Here is a 22,259-nt window from a genome sequence, read left to right on the forward strand (position 1 = left end):
GAACTTTCCAGGGGGCGCCTGGATGGCTCAGTCCCTTGAGCAACTGACTCTTAATTTCAGCCTAAATCATGATCCCAGGGTCATGGTATCGAGCCCTGAAATGGGATCCTGGAGCCTGTTTCCAATTCTCTCTCTCTCTCTCTCTCTCTCTCTCTCTGTGCCCCTTCCCCCCATGTCTCTCGCTCTCTCTGAAATAATAAATAATTGAATTAATTAATTTAAATAAATAATTTTGTAAAAAGGAAGTTTTCAGGAACAAAAAAGAGTTCTTCGATTGAAGTCATGATGAAAAGTCATTCTAGAGGGAACAGAAATCAGAAGAGACAAAATCACAAAGAGAACAATGAAACGAAGTGTAAGGAGTTGCCAGCATGAAAGTGAGCACTCAGCAAACGGATGAAATAGACATACTCTAAGGCATGTTGTGAAATTTCAGAACATCTGGGACAAAAAGAACATGCTAACTTCCAGAGAGAAGGGGGCGGTTCCTAGTAAAGGATCATGAAGGGACCAGAGGGTGTGTGGTGCTGGAGAGAGAGAGAGAGAGAGAGAGAGAGAGAGAGAGAGAGAGAAGAGACGAGATGAGACAGAAACAGAGAGAGATAAGGCTGAGGGAGACAGGGATCATGGGAAGCATGAGATCCAGCACAGGGAGAGGTGAGGAATTCCCAGCTGAACGACACTAGTGTGGCAATGCGAGGTTTCACGATGACAGCATGCCCCAGACGCAGACAGCAAACAGTCTGGGTGGGAGAATGTAGACACATCAGCAAGATGCCCACGACCATTTTACAGTCTCTTAAAAACTGAGAAAGGACGGAAAAGCAGAAGGGGCCAAGATGGTTCCCTAGGGAAGACTGAATAAAACAGACGTACAGACAAGCAAAGAAGAAACGACGACGGCGACGATGATGATGTTGTTCTTGCCTGGTCTCACTTTTTAATGCTGACTGTCTTTGCTCAACAATATTACTGAAAACAGGACATGATGTGAAGGGAGGTCAGCCCTAACAGAGGACATTCTGTCCACCAATGAAATAAAGACATTTTTGACAACTTTGTTACTTCCTCTCTTCACAAATGAGACAGATGCTGCCATGTGGCAGTCATTTGTAGGACACTGATGAGCTTTAGGGCATTAGCTTAAGTGAGTCCCAGGCAATATGGTTCCAATATTTGCCAGTTTAGGCAATGTGTACTATCGGTACAGTTTATTGTAACTTTCTCGGTTGCATCGATTGGACCAAGCTAAGGTAAAACAAGAAATTAGCTGCTCTATGAGATTCTCTCAACAAAATTGCAAGAAACCTTTTGATATGGAAATCTGTTTACTCAGAAGGGATGAAAGGTGACCCACAAAACCGAAAAGGGTAGGGTTTGGAGAGAGAAACCCAAACATACTGGCTTGAGGTCAGGCAGAGGAGAGGACTTCCTAGGGCAGGCCTATGCAATGATTCTCGTGTTCTTTGGTTTCTGACCGTAAGGCAATAAGCTGACCTTAATTGGATCTCCCAAGGTGTTTTTCCCCCCTCCTTCTTGCCTGATCAGCTGATTACAGAGGACTAGATAAGAGTCTCACACCCCAAATGTCAGATGACTCAACAGCCCTTAGTTATAGACAATGTGAAGCCATTCTTGGCTACGGAGGAGGCCGGGGGAGATCACATAACAAAGGCACTGCTTTAAAAAAAAAGAGGTTCGGGGTGCCTGGGTGGCGCGGTCGGTTAAGCGTCCGACTTCAGCCAGGTCACGATCTCGCGGTCCGTGAGTTCGAGCCCCGCGTCAGGCTCTGGGCTGATGGCTCAGAGCCTGGAGCCTGTTTCCAATTCTGTGTCTCCCTCTCTCTCTGCCCCTCCCCTGTTCATGCTCTGTCTCTCTCTGTCCCAAAAATAAATAAATGTTGAAAAAAAAATTAAAAAAAAAAAAGAGGTTAGAGTGGAAGAGAGCCAAAGCATAAGAGACTCTTAAAAACTGAGAACAAACTGAGGGTTGATGGGGGGTGGGAGGGAGGGGAGGGTGGGTGATGGGTATTGAGGAGGGCACCTTTTGGGATGAGCACTGGGTGTTGTATGGAAACCAATTTGACAATAAACTTCATATACTGAAAATAAATAAATAAATAAATAAATAAATAAATAAATAAATAAAGCACCAAAGGGCAGTGTATTTAAAATACTGTCTAGGAAGGTGTGTAAAAATATTCAGAGGTGGGTGCATTTGCATCTGGGGTACCCTTTTGGAGGCTCCAGACGTGACCCTGAGGACCCAGTTATAGCTCTAAAGCTGTTTCTTCTTGATTTTTCACGGCATCCCATACTCCCTCCCAGACCCTGTCCCATGGCATGGGCCTCACCCCACCTCTAATACCGTTCCTCTCCTTCTCTTGATTTAAGTTCAAAACCCATTCGAGAGCTTTTGTGGTATTAACCTATCGCTGTGACTGGCACACAATGAAGAGGTTTGAAAGAGAGCCTGGCAGGTGAAAGCCATCTGCGGAATAAAAGTATGAATCCAGAAGGGAGTCTTGGGCAAGTGGGTAATCAGTTACGGAGAAGAGCTCTCTTTTCAGGCTGTGTTTGATCAGTGAGTTGGTTCCTAGATTTTCAATTGAAGCTGTATGAACAGAATTGAATTCAAAGATTTATACTGATTGTGAGGAACTGAAATAGCTGAGCACGCGAGGCGGGAGTTGCTGAGTGATTACAAAGGTTTTTTTTTTTTTTTTTTTTTTTTTTTAAACAAAGACAGTTTGTGAGAGGTCGGCCAAGAGGAGAAGACGTCCTAAGAGAAGACGCCAAGGAGAGCTCTTCTATGTGCAGGTTAACAAAGGAGGAGGTGCACTGGGTTAGGAGACCGAAAAGGGAGAGAAAAGGCCTGTGATGAGAAAAAATATAAATGAGCAGAGGGAATAAAATGGAAGAAGCCAGTGTTTTGAGGCTTCCACTTGAGGCCATGAATTTATCAGAGAAATAGTTCATGACACATGGGAACACCAAGGGACTGGAAGCATAGTTATGCCCGGTCTGCGGATGTTAATAAGCCTAACAGAGAATAGGGGGGCTGCGTGTGTCCTCATTTCTTGCTGGTTTCCTTGCAGAAAAGGGAAGAATAAGGCACTGTGATCACATTAAATATTACGCACTATGATCCCCAACACAATTCCATTCAATGTCGTTACATTCTCACACCAGATTTGGTTAGATTCACTGTAAGATTTTACATTGACAAAATAACTAGATATTGGCAACAGAACTTAAATTATCCTTAAAGTTGGGCTCAAACCCTAAGGGATGGCTAACCTAGGTAGATATAGATAGGAAATATATGACTTATCCTATAAAGCTCTCAGAAAACTATAACTTGTAGTTGAATTTAGAGCTAAAATTGATAATAATTGCTTAATGGTTTCGATTCTGATTTCATGTAAAATGTGTTCTCTGATTAAAAACCCCAAGGCATTCGTTGCTCAATTAAGAAGTAAATAGTTTACAGCAAAAATGCTGTCCAAACCACAGATAATAAATTAGAGCTGTGTAAGGAAGTTTTGATGATAACGATCACGAAAAGATATGGGTAAGAGGTGCTCATTTTGGAAATCATATTACAGATCATACTACAAAATCCAACATGAGGAGTAGTGTTTGAACCACACAGACACATGCACACCCACACACCACACACAAGCATATGTGCACATGAGCGTGCACACACACACACACACACACACACACACAAACTAGGACCTCTGGTTCTGAATCGCACAACCCTAAGAAGTCAACCTCCATAACTTACTAAGATGTGCTGTGTGACTTAGGGCTTAGTATTCCTGATCATTACCTACCTTGTGGGGTTGTTGTGAACTACTGGATGATGAACGAGTTAACACGGGTAATCCACCTAGAATACCGCCTGACATTAAGTTTGCCTCGAGAATATATACAGCTTCAAGTATAGAATGCAAAGCCTTTATGACACATTTCCTACCATGTTAGTAATTCATATCTGGAACTGGTAAGCAGGTTTTATTCTTTTAAAATCATATTTTCAAGATTTCCTAAACTGAACAATATGCTAAAGACTCTAAGAAAAATGATAATTAAAAAAGCTTAATATTTTACACACTAAACGTGGCACTGTTACTCAAAAGATAAGAATGAATGCAGCTGGAATTATGAATACTCCACAAAGGTATTCGTAGCTAGGTGTGGTGAGAAGAATACAAAGATGGCCCCCAAGATTCCTGTCACCCGGGGTTTACTCCCTGCTAGGCCCCACCCCTTGAATGTGCGTAGGATCAGCGAGTACGATGGGTCATAACTCCTGCAGGTAGGTCCCTCTACGTGGCAAAGGTAAAGAGATTTTGCGGATGTAAGCAAGGCCCCCAATCAATTGACTTCCGTTAATCAAACAGGTAATTATCCTGGGTAGGCATGACCTACTCGAGTGAGCTCTTGAGAGACAGTCTGGAGACCAGAGAGATCCATCAACTGCCAAGCTGTGAGAGGGACTCAAGGCTGGGACCTGGGAGCAGCAGCCTGGATTTGCTGAGAGCATCCACAGCCAACAGCCAGGAAGGAAACGGGGCCCTCATTAAAGCTACAAGGAACTGAATTCTGTCAACAACTTGAATGAACATGGGAGAGGATCCCAAGCCTCAGAGGAAATCACGGCCCCTCTGACCCCCTCATTTCAGCCTGTGAGACCTGAGCAGTGGGCCCGCTAACCCGTGGCCGACTCCTGACCGACGGAAACGTTGACATAATAAATTGTGAGCTGCGAAGACAATGAATATGATCGAGAAGGACCCGCTTTGCTTTGCTGGGGGGAAGGGTATATGGGCAGGAATGGTGGGGGAGGTTCACGATACTTCCCAGGAAGCCACGCGCACCACCAGAGACTCATTTCCTTGCTGCCTTTACTTCACTGCCGAAACTTCTGAGAAGCATAATAATAAATAAAATGATATTACCGAGTGCAAGTACTTAGGAACTTGAGTAACAAGCTCTCTATAAATATTAGATTAAAAAGACATGAACAGCTTTTACCATTATAGAGGATAATAGAATTTGATCAGCTAAATCCCAGGGCTTTATAAAGCACAAATTATGTAAACAAGCTTAATGGCTTTTTTGATAAAACTACAAAACTAGTTCTAGGAAGAATACAGGAGGTGTTTGGACTTCCAACTTCACACGCTACAGCACAGATGCTTACTTAAATTAAAAAAAATTAAACACGAATGCAGAGAGGGTTATAAAGAACATGAATTAGCGTACAGAATATTAAGAAAAACATTGTTTTTGATTTAGAGATAAGGAGTAAGTTTCTTACTTACTGAGGATAATGGCTGGATCTAGCTTTATATACAATTGTTATTAATCAGCGGGCAGAAAGAAGCAAATGAAGCTTCAAATATAAAAGTTCAAGGTTTCTAGGAAGAGATGTTGGTAAACATCTTAAGAAAATAGAACTAGGAGCTTAAATGTTAAAAAAAAACTGCACGGATAACAGAGGTAAATACTCAAAATATATGATAGTTTATGTTCATGAAAATCATATTTACAACAGCAAATTCTCAGAGAGAGGGTCAGAGTGGAGAAAGAGGGTCACCTCCTGGCAAGGGTGACCGTGCCTACGTTTTATAATATGCCCTAAGATCCAAACAAGAAAACCAGGCTTTGGCTTGCGTAGAACGATGTCTTCTTCCACAAAAGACTTCAATGGATACATTCTCTTCTCAATACCAACTCCACAGTACTTGAAGTGCTCTGTCATTTAGGGTACCCCCTAATTTCCAAGCCATGTAGCCCTGAACTGCAAATAGTCAAAAGAAGAATTGCATAGTAGGAGACCTGCCTCATGATAGAAAATGAGGAGTGCCAATTTATGTCAGACTTGGGCAGGAAATGAGTAAATTCAAGCTTATTTGAGATAAGAGGATTCTGTCTCTAGGTTATCTGACTGCAAGTAGTGACATTTTTCTTTCATGTTCCATAATAGAATTTTTCTTTTTCTTTTTTTCTTATCCTCTCTTTCTCCCTCTCTCTCTCTCTCTCTTTTTTTAATGGAAGTCAGTGTAGAGATCCTCTCACTTCAGTCCCTACATTTCACTTACAAGGAAACCAGAAACTGAGATAGTGCTCAAAGTCCCACAGGGCATTTGTAGAGTGGTACCTGCCTATGGCACAGCTGTACCAGGCACGCCCCTTTCCTAATGTGGCCCTGGCTTTCTTTGTTCCACTTCATGCAATTAGCCAAGGCAGAAACCTGGGCATCGTTTTCAACTCTTATCGCACCAGCCACAGTCTGGCCAACTCGACTTCCTAAATATCCATGAAGTCAATCCCCTCCTTAACCTGACTGTCACCACCTTAAATCTCAGTTTCAACTCCTGGATTACAACAGAGGTTTTCTAACTTGTCTCCCTGTTCTTTGTCTAGGTGTCCTTTGGAGAATTCTACTCAAGGTCATGCTTTGGCAACTGGGTGGCTCGGTCATTATGCATCTGACTTCAGCTCAGGTCATGATCTCACAGTCGGTGAGTTTGAGTCCCACATCGGGTGAGCATGAGCCCTGCTTCTGTGAAAAACAGAAACCCCAGGTGAGCCCTGCTTTTCTCTCTCTCTCTCTCTCTCTCTGCCCCTTGCTCACTTGCGCTCTCTCTCTCTCAAAACAAAAAAATATATAATATTATCAAATGCTTGCTTTTCCCTCAGGACCAAATTTCAACTGCTTTTGCATGCCGTACAAAGCACTGTATGAGTTGATCAATTTTTCCCACCCCCTCCGCTACTTTTCCAGGCCCCACAACACCCACTTATTCTTTAAGACTCAGCTCATGAGTCCACTGTTTTGTGGGAGATTTTGCTGGTCCCTGAGTCTAGGGTAACTGCTGATTTTAGGGTTTCCTAGAGTTGTCCATGCAGACCTTTGGAGGTTGGTCACTTCCAGCCATACCACATTCCCTGCCTCCTGCTTGCCATTACTTGCTATACTCAGGTGCATTGCCTTGTTCATTATAGACATTTTCATTGATTCAGTCACTCTCCATCCTCAAAACTTGTTTTCATTCTCTAAGACCCAAGAAGTCACTTCAACATCCATAGGGATGACCCATTTTTCCCCAAAATGCTCTTAGATGCTCTTTCCCCACTTACTCTCAATTACATTCTCCTAGACGCCTACATGTTATTTAATCATCAGAAACCTGATCTCTGCTGAGTTCCTGAGAGCTCATTCCCAAGATGCCCTTTCCCTATTTACATCAAGCCCTAAGTGATATTACTTGTCATATATTCATATGCTAACAATTAGCACATTTATACCTCACCCAAATATCCTTTGTAAGGTCTTACTGTAACTGCAAAATTTGATTCTCAAGTTAGATGGTATACAGCACCTCACATTTAACTATGCCAAAACGGACTTCTTGAATTTTCTCTAAATCTGTTCTTCCATTAATTGTCCACATCTCCCAATGGCACTGTAATTCACCTAGTCATTCAGTCCACATATTCGGGAGTTATTCTTGATAACTGTCTTTAGCTCTGCTCACCCAATCTGTCATCCATCCTGACAAGTCTACCTTCAGAATAGATCTAAAATTCATCTCTTTCTCCTCACTTAAACTGTGACCACTCTAGTTCAAGAAGGAGATGATGCTTCCTTGGACTTTCACAAAAACTCCAGAACCAGTCTCAGTGTTTCTACTCTGCGACTCATGGCACCCCCAATGGTAATTTTAAACAAGACCCTCTCCTTCTCCTGCTTAAAACCTTTCCATGGAGTCCCACCCCCTGTGCTGAAAAATAATTGAAAACATAAAAAGCAAGCTTTTCTATGTACCCCCACCCTTACTGCCTGGTCTGCTTTGGCCCTGCCTATCTGGGAACTTCACTTTGAGCCCCTCTCCGAGGCTCTCTATGCTCCAGACTCTGGCCATGCGGGTCTCAGGTTCTTGGAAGGAAACAATCTCTTTCATGCCTTGCAGAGTTAATTTACAGGGCCCATTTCCTCCCCTCACCTTCCTGAGTGCTTTGTCTCTTTTCATACTTTAGATTTTGGCTAAAAAGTTGCTTCCCAAGAAAGGCATTATCTAAAATCCAGTATCCAAAGTTAATATGTCCTCAGAATTCCATTACTTTTCTTGATAGAAAAATTACTTATTTGTTTGCCTTTGTTAATGTTTATGTATTTTTGAGAGAGAGAGAGAGAGAGAGAGAGAGAGAGAGGCAGAGTGTGAGTGGGGGGAGGAGCAGAGAGAGAGGAGACACAGAATCTGAAGCAGGCTCCAGGCTGTGAGCTGCCATGAGGCCACATTCCAACCCACAAAGCATGAGATCATGACTTGAGCTGAAGTTGGACGCTTCACCGACTGAGCCACCCAGGTGCCCCTATTTGTTTGCTTTTTAAATGTGTTTTATTATTAGTTGTGAAGGCATTTGGTTATCCACTTATCTCACATGGCACAATTCCTGATGCATAGTGGATATATAAATTAAAAAAAAAAAAGCCTGGAAAAAGGATTGTAGAGGTATCCTCAAACACTCTTACTGTTTTTCCATAAAGACTGTGAAAATATTCACAGTCTTTGGGATTTTTTTGGTGTGTATTATATATTTTTAATTAAAATTCTTCCTTGAGTAATATAGATCCATATGCAGTTGTGATAAATAAGACAGGTCTCTTGTACCCTTCATTCACTTGACCCAGTGGTGCCACCTTGTAAAACTACAGTACAGCATCACAACCAGGATATTCACAGTACAGTCAGGATACTAAACATTTCCATCAGGACAAGAGTCCCTCATGTTTCTCTTCTATAACCACACCTTCTGTACTCCCACCTAACCTTCCTTAACTCCCCAGCAGCCATTAAGCTGTTCTCCGTTTCCATAATTTTGTCATTTCAAGAATGTTCTATAAATGAAATCAGACAGTATACAATGTTTTGAGACTGGATTTTTTTTTCACTCAGCATAATTCACTGGAGATTTATTTTTCTTGCATTGGATCAAGAGTTCATTTTTTTTTTTTTTTTACTGCTGAAGAGTATCCCATGGTATGGATGTACCAAGTCTGTCTGGCCTTTTACCTGTTGAAGGGTATCTGGGTTCTTTCCAGTTTCTGGCTATTACCACTAAGTCTACTGTGATAAGCTGCATATAGGTTTCCATGTGAACATGTCCTTATTCCCCCGGGGTACATGTCCAGGAATGCAACTGCAGGGTCAGGTAGTAGTTGCATGTTTAGTTTTTAAAGAAACTATTATTAGGAATTGGTGATGGAAATAAGGATGATTTGCCAGAGGTATTGTAAAGAAGAAATTGAGAATATAACAGAAACAGTGAGCTTAGGTGACCAAAAGATATCAGCAGGTTGAAATTGTGGACTGAATCGAACAATAACATTTTCTAAAAGGGACACACTTCAAGTCCTCCCCTATGATTCAATATGAAACATAATGAGGATAAGGAATACAGTATTTATTTGATAATGTTGAACAAACAAATACAATGTGGAGACATACGTTGACAGAAGTGTGGTAATAATGATTGTTTGGAGGAACTCCTTGTCCCAAAATCAAGGGAGACTTCCTTTTTCCTGTCAGGACCTAAATTAATTGTGTTTTTGTTTCCTTTGTCCTTTCTTTTAAATTAGTAATTGAATTGACAGTTTAGGATTCCAAAGAATAGATCTAAATCAGAAGTAATTTTCAATAGTGTCTTTATTTTCCACCAAATCTACATCAGATACTATTGGTCGGCGAGGTCCCTTTCCTTAAATTTTTCACATCTCTGTGCAAGTGAAAAGCTCTCCCCCATCCCACCCCAGCCATAGAAAGAAAGAAAAAAAGGATGATCCCTGCCAAGACATTGTTTCTTCCCCAGAGAAGATGTTTTGCTCCCATTTAAAAAATATGTGATATATTCAACAGTGGTAACACCCCATTATGCTTGGGTCGCTGAGAAGTAGGACAGCTCTACTCTTTAACACGAATGTTATAAAGTAAGGTGCATATTCACTTTCTCAGGATATAGAGCGATAGATATATCAAGACTTCTAGAATTATTAATGCTGTCATTCCCTCCTCCTCTTCAACATAATATTTCTTGGAAATGCAACAGCCCAAACCAACCTGTGTTGTACCATGCTGTCCTAATGATGTCAAGTTCATGTTCTTTCCAGATGAAGGAAGGGTTAATGGGTGGCAAAAGGCCAAGAATGCCAGCTGGCCTTCAATGGTCCCTGACACGCTGGTGTTCATAACTATCTTGAGTGATACAAGAAGCATATTCTTACTGTATAAGGTGGTACTGTACTCTTTATTGTCCGGATGTGTTTAGAGTATTGGGTTAAACTATAATCATATTTTGTATATATTAGAAGAAATAAAAATCAGGATTCTTACAGATTAAATCCAGTTCTCATCGATTATATTTGAGTTCAAGTAAGATTAAAATGAAGGTAAACAAGAAAGGACTTGAGTGCACTGACAAGTACAACCATCAATATGCTCTTACGTCAAGCTTTCTGGTACGTGGGTTTCTTCTCTGGGATATGTTTAGAGTTCTTGGCATGGAAAGATAATTTTGGGAGGACAGCTACCATTTTGCCATTTTCTCTACATACTATATTCCTGTATTTATCATTCTCCTTCTGTTTTGGGCCATGCCTGGCTTCCTGATATTGCAGGGAGTCCTCCACGGGGTTTGCTTCCCCTCAACGCTGTTCGGGGTTCTCCCTTTGAGTGGCACAATCCTATTTCCATTTCGCACCTATGTTGGGGAATGTCATCGAAAAGATGTGACTACTGATTGTCCCGTAAGCTGAACCCAAGAACTCCGAGGCTTCTCACTTCCAAATGTCACCTTCTCCTGTCCTTGGAATGTGGGTTCCACTAGCCTTTTCCTCTCCTAGAGGTTGCTCCAAGAACAGAGTTGAGATGGTGATGTGATGCTGAGAACACCTGTATGGTACATGTGACTGGACCCAGTTAAGGCCTCTTTAGAAACTTCTGAGAATTTGCTGCCATCCTTGTGCTTCTTAAAACTGCCACCTGCCAACCTGGAGTGACCTGCCTCTCTCCCTGCCCTCCGGTTTCAGATTACACCAGAAAAGTTCCCTGGAGGGTTGCGAACCAACAAACTACTCAGTCAAAGTCTCCAGAGGTTGAGCCAGTAAGTATGGAAAACAAAGATAAGAACAAGAAACCCGTGATTCTAAAGCACTGCCAGATTTAAGAACCATTGGCCTCAAACAGATTTGTATTTAATCTTGTCTGAATAATATAAACAAGATATTTAACTCTCTAATCCTTCAAAAAATAATAATACTTTGCTCCTGGGTAACATTTACTGAAAGTCTACCATGTGTCAGATAATATGTGAAGAACCGTATGTACATTATCTTCTTTAGTTTATGTAATAATGTTATGAAGTAGATATAGATATTACTAATAACCCATTTTACAGATAAACATACTGAGGCTTATTGAGTTATTAAACTTAATAAATAATGTGCCCAAGATCGATGGAGCCAGGATATAAACCAGGTAGTGTAAGTAAAGAATTCATCATGGTATCTGACACACAGTAGACAGATCATGTAGTAATCATCATAAATAGCATCATATAATCATCGTTACTGTTATAATCAAATGCCTCAGCAGTTTCCATCAAATGCTGATCCTCTCCTGGAGCCAGTGAATAGTACATGTCCCACACTTCTACTTTGGAGGGTAAGACATTACTAAGTATCTGATGGAAAATCTGCTCTTAGACATCTGTATATCTTACACATTGTGGGTGTTTACAAGAACCCCACAATTTCATTTCATAACCCTGAATTTAATATGGAAGTAAAGAAAAACTAGGTTCTCTTCTGATGTAGAAAACTCCAGATAACATTTTGTGAAAGGTGCAGGTGATGCCAGAATAGGATTTCAGTACCCAGAAAGTCTCCTTCTGTAACTGGGGGGCCCAGGGAGGCTCTGGAATGGTCCATAAGCTTCCCCTCACACGGGCAGTATGGACAATCAAGCAGTCTACGTTACTCATGGAGGCTGCTTCGTGGGTCAGCCCTTTCTATGGACTTCAACCTTCAATTTCACTTTCTGGGTTTTTCCCCTACATACTTATATTTTAAAATTATGTCTTGCTCAAGTCAGAAGGTGGACTTAAAAAAAAACAGGTTAGAAGAGTTTTATTGTAGAAATACATTTCACCGTTTTATGGAACAAATCCAACAATACATAGCTTATTACACACTGAGATAAGAATGTGGCCCAGAAGAAATATACCTGGGTAGTACTGTCCATGCTCAACACGTAGAAAAGGAATATTTGTGAAACATAAATATGGCACTGTTACCTGTCATGTTGCAGTAGACTTTCAGAGGCCCCAGCGGTCCACTGCCATCAGGATCTATCCAGTAGTAATTTGATGTCTGGCCCAGGTGTTTGTATGCTTCACAGGAAGGCTCATAGATCGCTGGAACAGAATAGCCTACATGAGAAAGGTGCAGTGCAAATGGCTCCCCAGATAGGTGCCCCAGCCACATCCAATACTGGCCAGCCACTAGCGAGCAGTATACCCTCCTGTTGGGAGTGGCATTCTTTTTCTCTACACTTAAATTCATGATTTGGTTCTTACTCTATAAGCCTTTTTGACCTAACAAAGATAGCGAGTTCCTGCTATGGCTTTATAGTTGGAAAAAAATATAAACCAAACAATAAATTGTTAAATAAATGTAATGTTGCATTAGGGCTCATGATCGTTGAAAAAATATTTAATCTTTAGTTATTTATATATGTCATATCCTTACTGTAGGGGGCTTTATTTTGAAAGGCCATAAATATTGGTTGTTTTGTTGGGCTAAAAGAAAAATCCCTCTCTCTCTCTCTCTCTCACACACACACACACATACACATACACACACACACACACACACACACACACACTTTTTTTTGCATAGATAGCATAAATTTTCCTCAAACAGCATGGGATTTCTAATCTTCCTTCATTTAAGAAAAAAGGAAAGACACATCCCTGCTTCATTTTATTATAGGTGTATTAATTACATCACATCTAGTTTTTGTGGAAAGCTGACATCAATGTAATTAAATTACAGGTTCCTTTTCATTGTTTTCCCTTTTGTTCCCATGCTCCCAACACATTTTCTTTTCTCACAGAGACTGCATCTGTTTTTAGAATACAAAATGGGCGTTTACATACCCCCTTTGTAGTTACAACTTCTGGAATACCATTGGCAAGACTTTTTAAAACAGCTCCACACTGACATTTATGATGACTTTGAAAGATGTCTTTCCACACTTGCTCTTGGCCAAAAGGCCGAGAAGCGACTGAAAGATGTCTTTCCAAAACTAAGAACTACTTCTGGTAAAGAGCTATCATCAGATGCACACATAGTACAGTCTTTTGGGAAAGTACACTGGAATTCACATGGCTGGGATCTGTCATTCTTCAACAACGGGTCTGATTCCAGGACCTCCCTTTTCCACCTTCCTCTCCTCTTCCATGTTCTCCGTGCCTCCCTTTGGCTGCCTGTAGTTTCCTCGCCAAGATGTTAGGCCTCCGATTCTATTTCACGTCAACAACCACACACCAGACTAAAACAATTCTCAAATGCTTTGTTTTACTTAACCCTTCTTTCCTCCTTCCATTCTTTCTGCAAATTATTGAGTACCTATGATGTGCTGAGCAGGGATTAGGCAACACAAATACAACTGTAAGCAATACAGATAAAGAGCCTTTGGAGTAGGGTCTGTTCACTAATTATTGTGGTATTACTCACGCATTAAGGTGCCAGTGGAAGGGGTGAAGATGGAAAGTTATGCAGGGCTCACATGCCTTTTGTCCCAGTGTGATGATTAATATGCCCAATTTCAGTCTCCCAAGTCTCTTATTTGGATAATAAACTATGGTTGCTCTAATTCTGAATGCCATGCCAACTAAAATATTGCAATAAAGGGAAGCGAGGAAGAGTTTTTAAACCCTTCAGCAGGAAGATGCTATAATTAGATGTAGGTTTTAGAGAGAAAACTCCTGTAGCAAAACAATAGATTTTAGGGAAGTGATTCAGAAATTCATGAGCTCACAGAGGCTGTCACTGCCATAGGCCAGGGGAAGGATGACTGTTTCCATAAGAAAGTGCGAGGATGGATAAAGTATATGGCACTGACTCACATGTTTTTAAAATCAACTGGAGACGGAGACCAGGTGGGTGTAGGGAATTAGGAAGATAAAGAGTTCAGAATGACCTAAACGCACCATTTCTAACCGGCTCCTATTTTTTTGTAACCTCTCTCCAGATAATTACAATTTTTGTGGGTAGCTCAAAATGATCCAGAATGTCAGGTTAGAATTCTAAAGTTCTCCCTTTAGACCCTTTGTCCAATCTGCCATTAAAAGCTTTCACGTTTCTTTTTTTAAAATATTTAATCATGAGTCACTCTCTTTTCTCCCGGTAAACAACCCATTTTCCTTATCGTGTGGTATCTGTTTACAATAATCACACTATTAATTGGTCGTCTTACCCAAACATCTCTTCACTTTCCCAACAAATTATTCTTTTTACCCACTGTTAGTCTGGTCCTAAGACATACTTTCATTATGTTAAAAAAATATGTAATGATTTTTCAGTCTCTGTGATATTACATCCCAGATCGCTATCTATGCCTACAAGACCTTCGACAAACCTAATTGCTGTCTCCTGGTTTTGGTGACCTGCCAGTGTAAACCTCACACACTGGTCAGGCAAATTTGACACAGGATCTTGCTCACCCTTTCTGGGGTTACCTTTATCTGCAATACACTACAAGCCTCTTTCTCAGTCTACCAACCTTCTCTACCAGAGTTAACAATTAACGCAGAAGTGCGAAGAAATAGGACTCTGCAATCAAACAGACTTGGGTTGAACTGACTCTGCAAAGCACTATGTGCTTGCAGGTAAACACAGGTAAAGTGCTTGATCTCACTTAGCCTTGTCTGGAGAAGAGGGATTGGGTACATTGCAATACAGTGACAAGAGCTGGAGGATATGACAACACCAACTGCTTCACCTTTCTATCTGGCCCATGGTCAACATTTAAGAGGTGGAATTTTTATGATTAATATACTACTTATTAATTAGGTCCTACTCACAGTCCTCCCTTCTTAAGGAGGGCCTCCCTAGTCAACAGTCCGGTCAATACACCCATCTTTCTGTACAATCTGGGGGATCCGTTGCTCATCTCACATCCTGTAATACCTGATTAGAGTCCATTTAGGACTTGATTGACTGTTGGTAATGGAATTGCATATACAACCATTTTATTTCCTAATAAGACTGTGAATTATCTTGCGGGGAGGGTCTAGAAGATACATTTCTCTTTCCTACTCCATGCAATCTTAAACATAGTAGATGTTTAAGAAAATCCATCAGAACTAATGAAAGCATGATCTGATGGTAAGCGCGGGTAACTCCTGCACGTCTAAGAAAGCATCTAAGCACTCTAAAGAGGGCTACAGACCTTAATGTGAGGAACTGACTAAGAGCCAATTCTGAAGGCTTGTAGATGAGGGAAATCTGGGTGTGCAAGCGGCTTGTCTCTTTGTCTTCAAAGTGTGACTGTTATTCTGCGTGACTTTAACCTACAACTGGCCTTCTGGCTGCTTTTGCCTCATCGACACAAATGGACACCAAGTACTTCAGTCCAAACTTTATCATGTGTGAAAAATCAACTGGACAGCTTGTTAAGATGGGGATTCCTGGGCTTCCCCCCAAAGATTCTGATTCAGCAGAGGATTTGCAGTTGTAATAAGCTTCCAAGTGAGCCTGATACTGCTGGTCCTGACTGCATGTTGAAGGGCCCTGCTCCAATCCTGGAAAAAAGTTAACTCTGGAAGGGTAGGCTAATTCCTTTTTTAGATTTAGATATAAAAGGGGAAAAAAAATAGAACACTGAAAGGCAAGACAGTAGAGTTTTAAATAAGGCTGGAATGCCACCTCACTTCACTCAAAATAATGAAAAGGGAGTGGGATACAGACCCCTAAATAAAAATAAGGGTGCCTGGGTGGCTCAGTCAGTTGAGTGTCTGACCCTTTATTTCGACTCAGGGAATGAGCCCTGTGTGGGGCTCCGTGCTAAGCACGGAGCCTATTTGAGATCTTCTTTCTCTATCTCCTTCTGCCTCTTTACCCCATTTGCAATCTCTCCCTCTGTGTCTCAAATTAAAAAAATAAAACCCTAAATAAAAATACATGTCAAAAGAAACATACTTGGATGAACGCACCCACATGGTAACAGTGATCATCTTTGATTAATAAGACTATGGATGAGATAAAACTTCATACTTTTCTGTTTTCCATACTACTTATAATGTGTTTTAGTTACACTATCATTAAAAATACACTTGCAAAATACGTATCTTGAATAATGGCACGGAGGTAAGATGGCAAGTACAGCTCAGTATAATGAAAGTGTATTAGTTTTTTTAACTGAATGAGGAATGAAGAGATAAAAACTGAGAATAAACTGAGGGTTGATGGGGGGTGGGAGGGAGGGGAAAGTGAGTGATGGGCGTTGAGGAGGGCACCTGTTGGGATGAGCCCTGGGTGTTGTATGGAAATCAATTTGACAATAAATTTCATATTAAAAAAAAAGTTGATTCAACATTATCCTAAAAAAAATCTCCTTTCTGTCATTTACTACATAGAAACTCCCTTTTAGTTTTCTTAGCTGTAAAATGAAGGCAACGATACCTCCTTCACTGTTATTGTAACGATTAAGTGAAATCACACACACTTTGTCAACTAAAAAGAATTGAGTATATTGACATTTTAATGCAGAGAATGAGCTAACCAAAGCATTTACCCTGCATGCCTCAGCCGGTTAGCTTGGTATCCAGTGGAGTCATAGCTGGGTTGTACAATTTGTGCACATGAAGCCTGAGGAGCTGAGAGAGCACGAGGGCTAAGGCAGAAGCCGATGAAGAAAGAAAAGAGTGTGAGCCATCATCAGTGATGGAGTTTTGCTAGGAGACTGCTGAAGAGCAGAGAGGCAATTGGGCCGATGGGGAAATAAACAGACTCATCAAGTCCATTGATTTATCGGAAAAGTAATTTTTCTCTGCTGTGACTTCTAGTCCCAAATAAAAGGTCTCATATTAGTCTACATATTCGTAAATAAATCTCAGAGGTTCAGAAATACTATGATTGAACACATTAGATTGGATTTCATAGCACGTAAAATTCCAGAAAGTGGTGAATCCTAAGTATATTATACACATTTACTAAACAATGAATGTTGTCTGTCTGGTATCATACTAGGCACAATGGAAAATGACAAAGTATGGCTTTATTAGTTTCATGTGGCTGCTGTAACAAATAAGCAAATATTAACGGACTGAAACAACACCAACTGATTATCTTACGGTTCTGGAGAAGTTTGAGATGGATTTCCCAGGCTAAATTCAAGGTGTCTGTGGGGCTGTTCTCCTTCTGAAAAGTCTGGGGAGAGTCCATTTTCTCACCTCTTTCAGCTTCTAGACTCCACCCACACCCCCTGCTCATTGTCCCAACTTTCTATCTTCTAAGTCAGTCCTCCTCATGCTCCATTATTCTGATTCTCTGCTTTCCCTGTCACATCTCTTTGTCTGTTTTAAGGAGCCCTCTGATCACAGTAGCCACACCCAGACAATCCAGGATAATCGCACGCAACAGGCCTTAACTTAATCATGACGTCCCTTTGCTGCATATGGTAACATATTCACAGGTTCCACAGATTAGGACCACTGGGGGTGGGGAGCATTATTCTGCTTATCACAACTATATAAAAATGTTATGACTGCTCTACTTAATGAACAAATTTTATTAAGCATCATATGCGTTCCCAGTGTTGCCAAGTAACAAAAGTATCAAGGAGAGTAACAAAGATGGAAGAACAAAGTCAAAGGTTGTACTGAGCTTTAAAGGTCCATATGGCCCTGAGGTAAACAACATGTGCATCCTCTGCCCTCTCAGTCCCCACCAGGGGCCACGAGACACTCCCCCTGCGCGTGCGCACCCATGGCATGAGGCATCTGAACGATTGTCAACTCTCTGGCAGAGGGAAGAGCAAAGGGTTGAAGAGGAAGGATGTGCAATAGGCCTAACGTGCCAGCAGATAAAGCACAATTAAGGAATGGTCAGAGTGTAGACAGAATATAAAGGAGGAGCTACGTCTGAGGAGAAGAACTCTCAAGAGTCTGAACTGCTGCAGAAAATGGGAACAGAAAGAGGACCGAAAGAAGGCGATACATTTATTTTTTATTTTTATTTTTTTTTTTCAACGTTTATTTATTTTTGGGACAGAGAGAGACAGAGCATGAACGGGGGAGGGGCAGAGAGAGAGGGAGACACAGAATCGGAAACAGGCTCCAGGCTCTGAGCCATCAGCCCAGAGCCCGACGCGGGGCTCGAACTCACAGACCGCGAGATCGTGACCTGGCTGAAGTCGGACGCTTAACCGACTGCGCCACCCAGGCGCCCCAAGAAGGCGATACATTTAGTGAGCCTGTGTGAGGGACTTCCAATATTTCAGGGCGGTGGTATTTATGGAAGCCAAATTATAGGGAAAGGAACTAGTTGGTGGAATTGTGTGATGACTGCACCGTCGTAGGAATTTGAACATGAACACAAAAACAGAATAATCATTGACAGAGATTGCTAAATTCGTGAGGGAGTTGTTGTTAGGATGTGTGAGACAGATTCATTTTTTTTTAAGTGGGTATTTCTCATTCTCAAACCAACGCTTTTTGATGAATTTTGAAAAATAATACACAAAAAAAGATAACGTTTTGTTTCTTGCCCCAGCAACAAATTTTGGTGAGCTTGTATTTTGTTCTCTTTTTGAAAGCCAAGGCCCTCTTCTTGCCTCTGTGTAGACTTCCTTCAATGGTGTGAGAAGATAAGGTAAGTGCTCACCATCCAGAATCCATGATGGCCATGCTCTGTTAGCGGCTGTCAGGGACTCGTTACCACCTCTCTCCCACCAGGAAGTGAGCTCTAAATTCTGATGATCGATTTTAGATTCTGGAGAATTTTTTTATAAAAGCAACAACTTTGTCTGCAAATGCATCTTTACCAGCACTGTCTAGACTTTGATTTAAAATAAGAAGAAAACAATAGTTTCCTATTTGGCAAAAAGAAAAATATCACTTTTCATTACTGTTTTATTTGCATTTTTGATTAATAATTGGACATTTTATTTTCAAATGTATATTGGAGAGGTTTTCAAAATCTTTTGTGGGGTGTACAGCCATGAGCTTTGCCCATTTATTGTCAGCGTTCTTCTATTGACTTAAATTGGCTGTAATATAAATGAAGACTAAAATCTGTGTTCTCTGATATTGGTCTTCCCTATTTTATCTAACAGCTTTGAAAATGTAGTTTTTGATGTATAAATATATTTTATGCTATCAAATATATTAAGATTTCCACTTTAAAAACTGTTTTCACAGCTCTATAATATTATTATTCACAGCATGTAATATTATCCTCCATTTATGACAGTAAAGATCTTGGATACCATACTAAGTAGTGATTAAGACATACAAACACATATGATTAAAAGATTAAGGTACCAGGGAATGGAGGAGAAAGCACATATCTGTGATTCTGTATCATGGCTTCAGTTTTCACATGAACATTGATGATTCACAAAGGACGCTGCTATGGATTGAAACGTATCCTTCCCAAAAAAGATGTTGAGGTTCTAATCTCCAGTACCTGTGATGGTGACCTTGTTTGGAAATAGGTATTGAAGATGGCTAAGTTGAGATGAGGTCATTACAACTGGTCTAACCCAACTGGACTCATAAAAGGGAGACATTTGGACACAGAAACAGATACAGACAAAGGAAGACCATATAAAGATGCAGAAAGAATGCCAACTACAAGTTAAAGAATGTCTGAGGTCACCGGAAAGAAGCTAGTAGAGGAATATGGAACAAATTCTCCCTTACAGGTCTCAGAAGGAATCAACCCAGCAGATACCTTGGTTTTGGATTTCTATCGTCCGAACCTGTGAGGCAACAATTTGCTGTTAACTCACCTTGTTTGTGGCTCTTTGTTACAGCAGTCCTGAGAAACTAATACAGACATATAGGTGCCAAGTGACTGGGCCAAGTTCTCCTCACCCTACATGCAAGCTTTTCCAACTTATAGATGATGTGGAGGAGGACTCTCCACCATGTTTCACTACTATAACTTTAAGAGAGAAATATCTTTCAGATAAAATAATTATTTTGGGCTCATATGTGCAAGGTCTTATGTTGGGTGCTCTGACCTTATGGTGGCTCTCTTATGTTGGCTCTCCTTGACACTTTCAACGTATAATTTGCTATAGGTGTGTAAGCATATGACGTATATCCTTCCCATTATTACCTTCTACAGCATATGGATCTCTAGAAGTCATCAAGGATGAAATGTGTTAGAAAATTAATCACAAGTCAAAAATTAACATGTATATAAAGGTTATGATTGGAACATCATAAGTAGTCCTCTCCTGATTGCCCAGAAAGGGAAAAGTTCACTTCTAATGATTTGATATAAAATTAGAAAGAAGCATAAAATAATTTTATAGCTCATTTGCTAGTAAATGCTGTAATGTGACATTTTGTGTATTGATGGTTTATGAATGTCTTCACTTTCCTGCTCTCTTAGAGTGGAAGGACCACATACTTGTTACAGACTTGTGTAGGGACCAGGAACAAGAGGCTAAAAAAGGGGAAGTTTGTTCACTGGAGATGCCACCCTTCAATTAACAAAGAAGTCTTTTAATGGAAAATACGGATGCACCAAGAAATGACAAAACGGTTGTTCTTGACCCTTGAAAGGGGCTTGGGGCATATGTGAAATGGTGACATTCAGAATAGGATAGTCTGTGGGACTAAGTCACCTTCTGATCTTAATGTTTCTTTCAAAAATAAATTTATCTACTAAAATATTTATCATTTGAAACCATGAATTTGATTTTCTGCTCTCAATCAGGCCCTAGTGAATTTGGTTGAAGAACCTACTTTTCCCAGAATCTCGTTATTCCTGTTAAGGTAACTACTTTTGCACAACCAAGCTGGAAATCCAGAGAGGCAGCAGTGGCCTGGAGACCTTCCCTGTGAGAGCTCCCTAATTCTAAGACCATGCAATTATTTTTAATTAGCACGATGTAAGTTCACAATACCTAGGTCCTCATTAACACTTGAATATTAACCTCATATGTTCTCTGTCTCTTTGAATTTTTTTTAAAGCTTGAATGAATGCCCTGAATAAACTACATTATATCCCGGAGGAATTATTGTCTCATAATTGGCACATAGCAAATGGTGGTGATAGAGAGAGAGTGGGTTTCAAACCAGATATTCTGCATGCGAATATTATGTCACGATCCTTCCATGAGTGCAATTTCTGTATGAGATGTTATTCATTATCATTCTCTAATGGATTTTTTGCTTGTCCAAGTCTCAGGGGAAAAGGGTAATTAGAAGGTGGAAAAAAAAAGGAAAAAGTTTTGATTTCTTGTTCATAAATCAATAGCTTATATTTATCTTCCCTGACAAGTCCTTCAAGAAAATTGTGGAAATAAAGTAAAAATCTACATTTATTTTTTTCATTTCTATTCTTTCTCTTACCCACATCTATCCCATTTCTGCCCTTTGTTTGATTCTTCCCAAGTCCTTCCATTGTTAATTGTATTGACTCAAAGGTACTATTTTAAAGAAACCAGTAATCCAAAGTTTGCAACTCTAATCACAAAACCACAACTCTTTGACTCTATATCATCATGACTGCCATATTCCGTGGTGATGTCAATATCCATACTTGACATTCTATGACTCCCACTCCACAGAACATAAAATTGACTGTTTTTCATGACTCAGTCTGGAGAAGCTCTACCCGTATTTTCTTCATTATTACTTTTAGGATACAGAAGATGAGGAGGAGGAGAAAAGAACATATAAAACCAAACAGCCGTGCTATAAACTCATGCTTTCTCATTTTAATAGGTCTCTACAGTGGAGCTCAGCAACCCTACTGATCATTAGCTTAGATCCTATAGAGATTGGCTCTATTGTCTCTTGCTCCATCTACTTAATCCTCTATTTCCGTCTCTAACCTTATCATTCTCATTTTCACTGTGTCCCCATTATGAGACCATGAACACTGATCCAAATGTGTTGGCACCTGTATTCCCCTCCTTCAATATAACTCTGCCCTAC

The 22,259-nt window shown here is 40.5% G+C and overlaps 1 protein-coding gene across 1 annotated transcript in view; it reads right to left on the minus strand.

The window, feature by feature from the left end:
• CNTNAP2 (contactin associated protein 2) overlaps positions 1–22,259 on the minus strand; it is a 1,981,254-nt gene that overhangs the window by 704,020 nt on the left and 1,254,975 nt on the right. Inside the window, exon 12 of the mRNA XM_086687667.1 lies at positions 12,372–12,491. Within this exon, the coding sequence (XP_086543793.1) occupies positions 12,372–12,491 (120 nt within the window). The remainder of the gene's footprint in view (positions 1–12,371; positions 12,492–22,259) is intronic.

This window comes from Puma concolor, chromosome A2 (genome assembly GCF_028749965.1).
Source record: "Puma concolor isolate L17-30 chromosome A2, mPumCon1.1.hap2, whole genome shotgun sequence".
Taxonomy (NCBI): domain Eukaryota; kingdom Metazoa; phylum Chordata; class Mammalia; order Carnivora; family Felidae; genus Puma; species Puma concolor.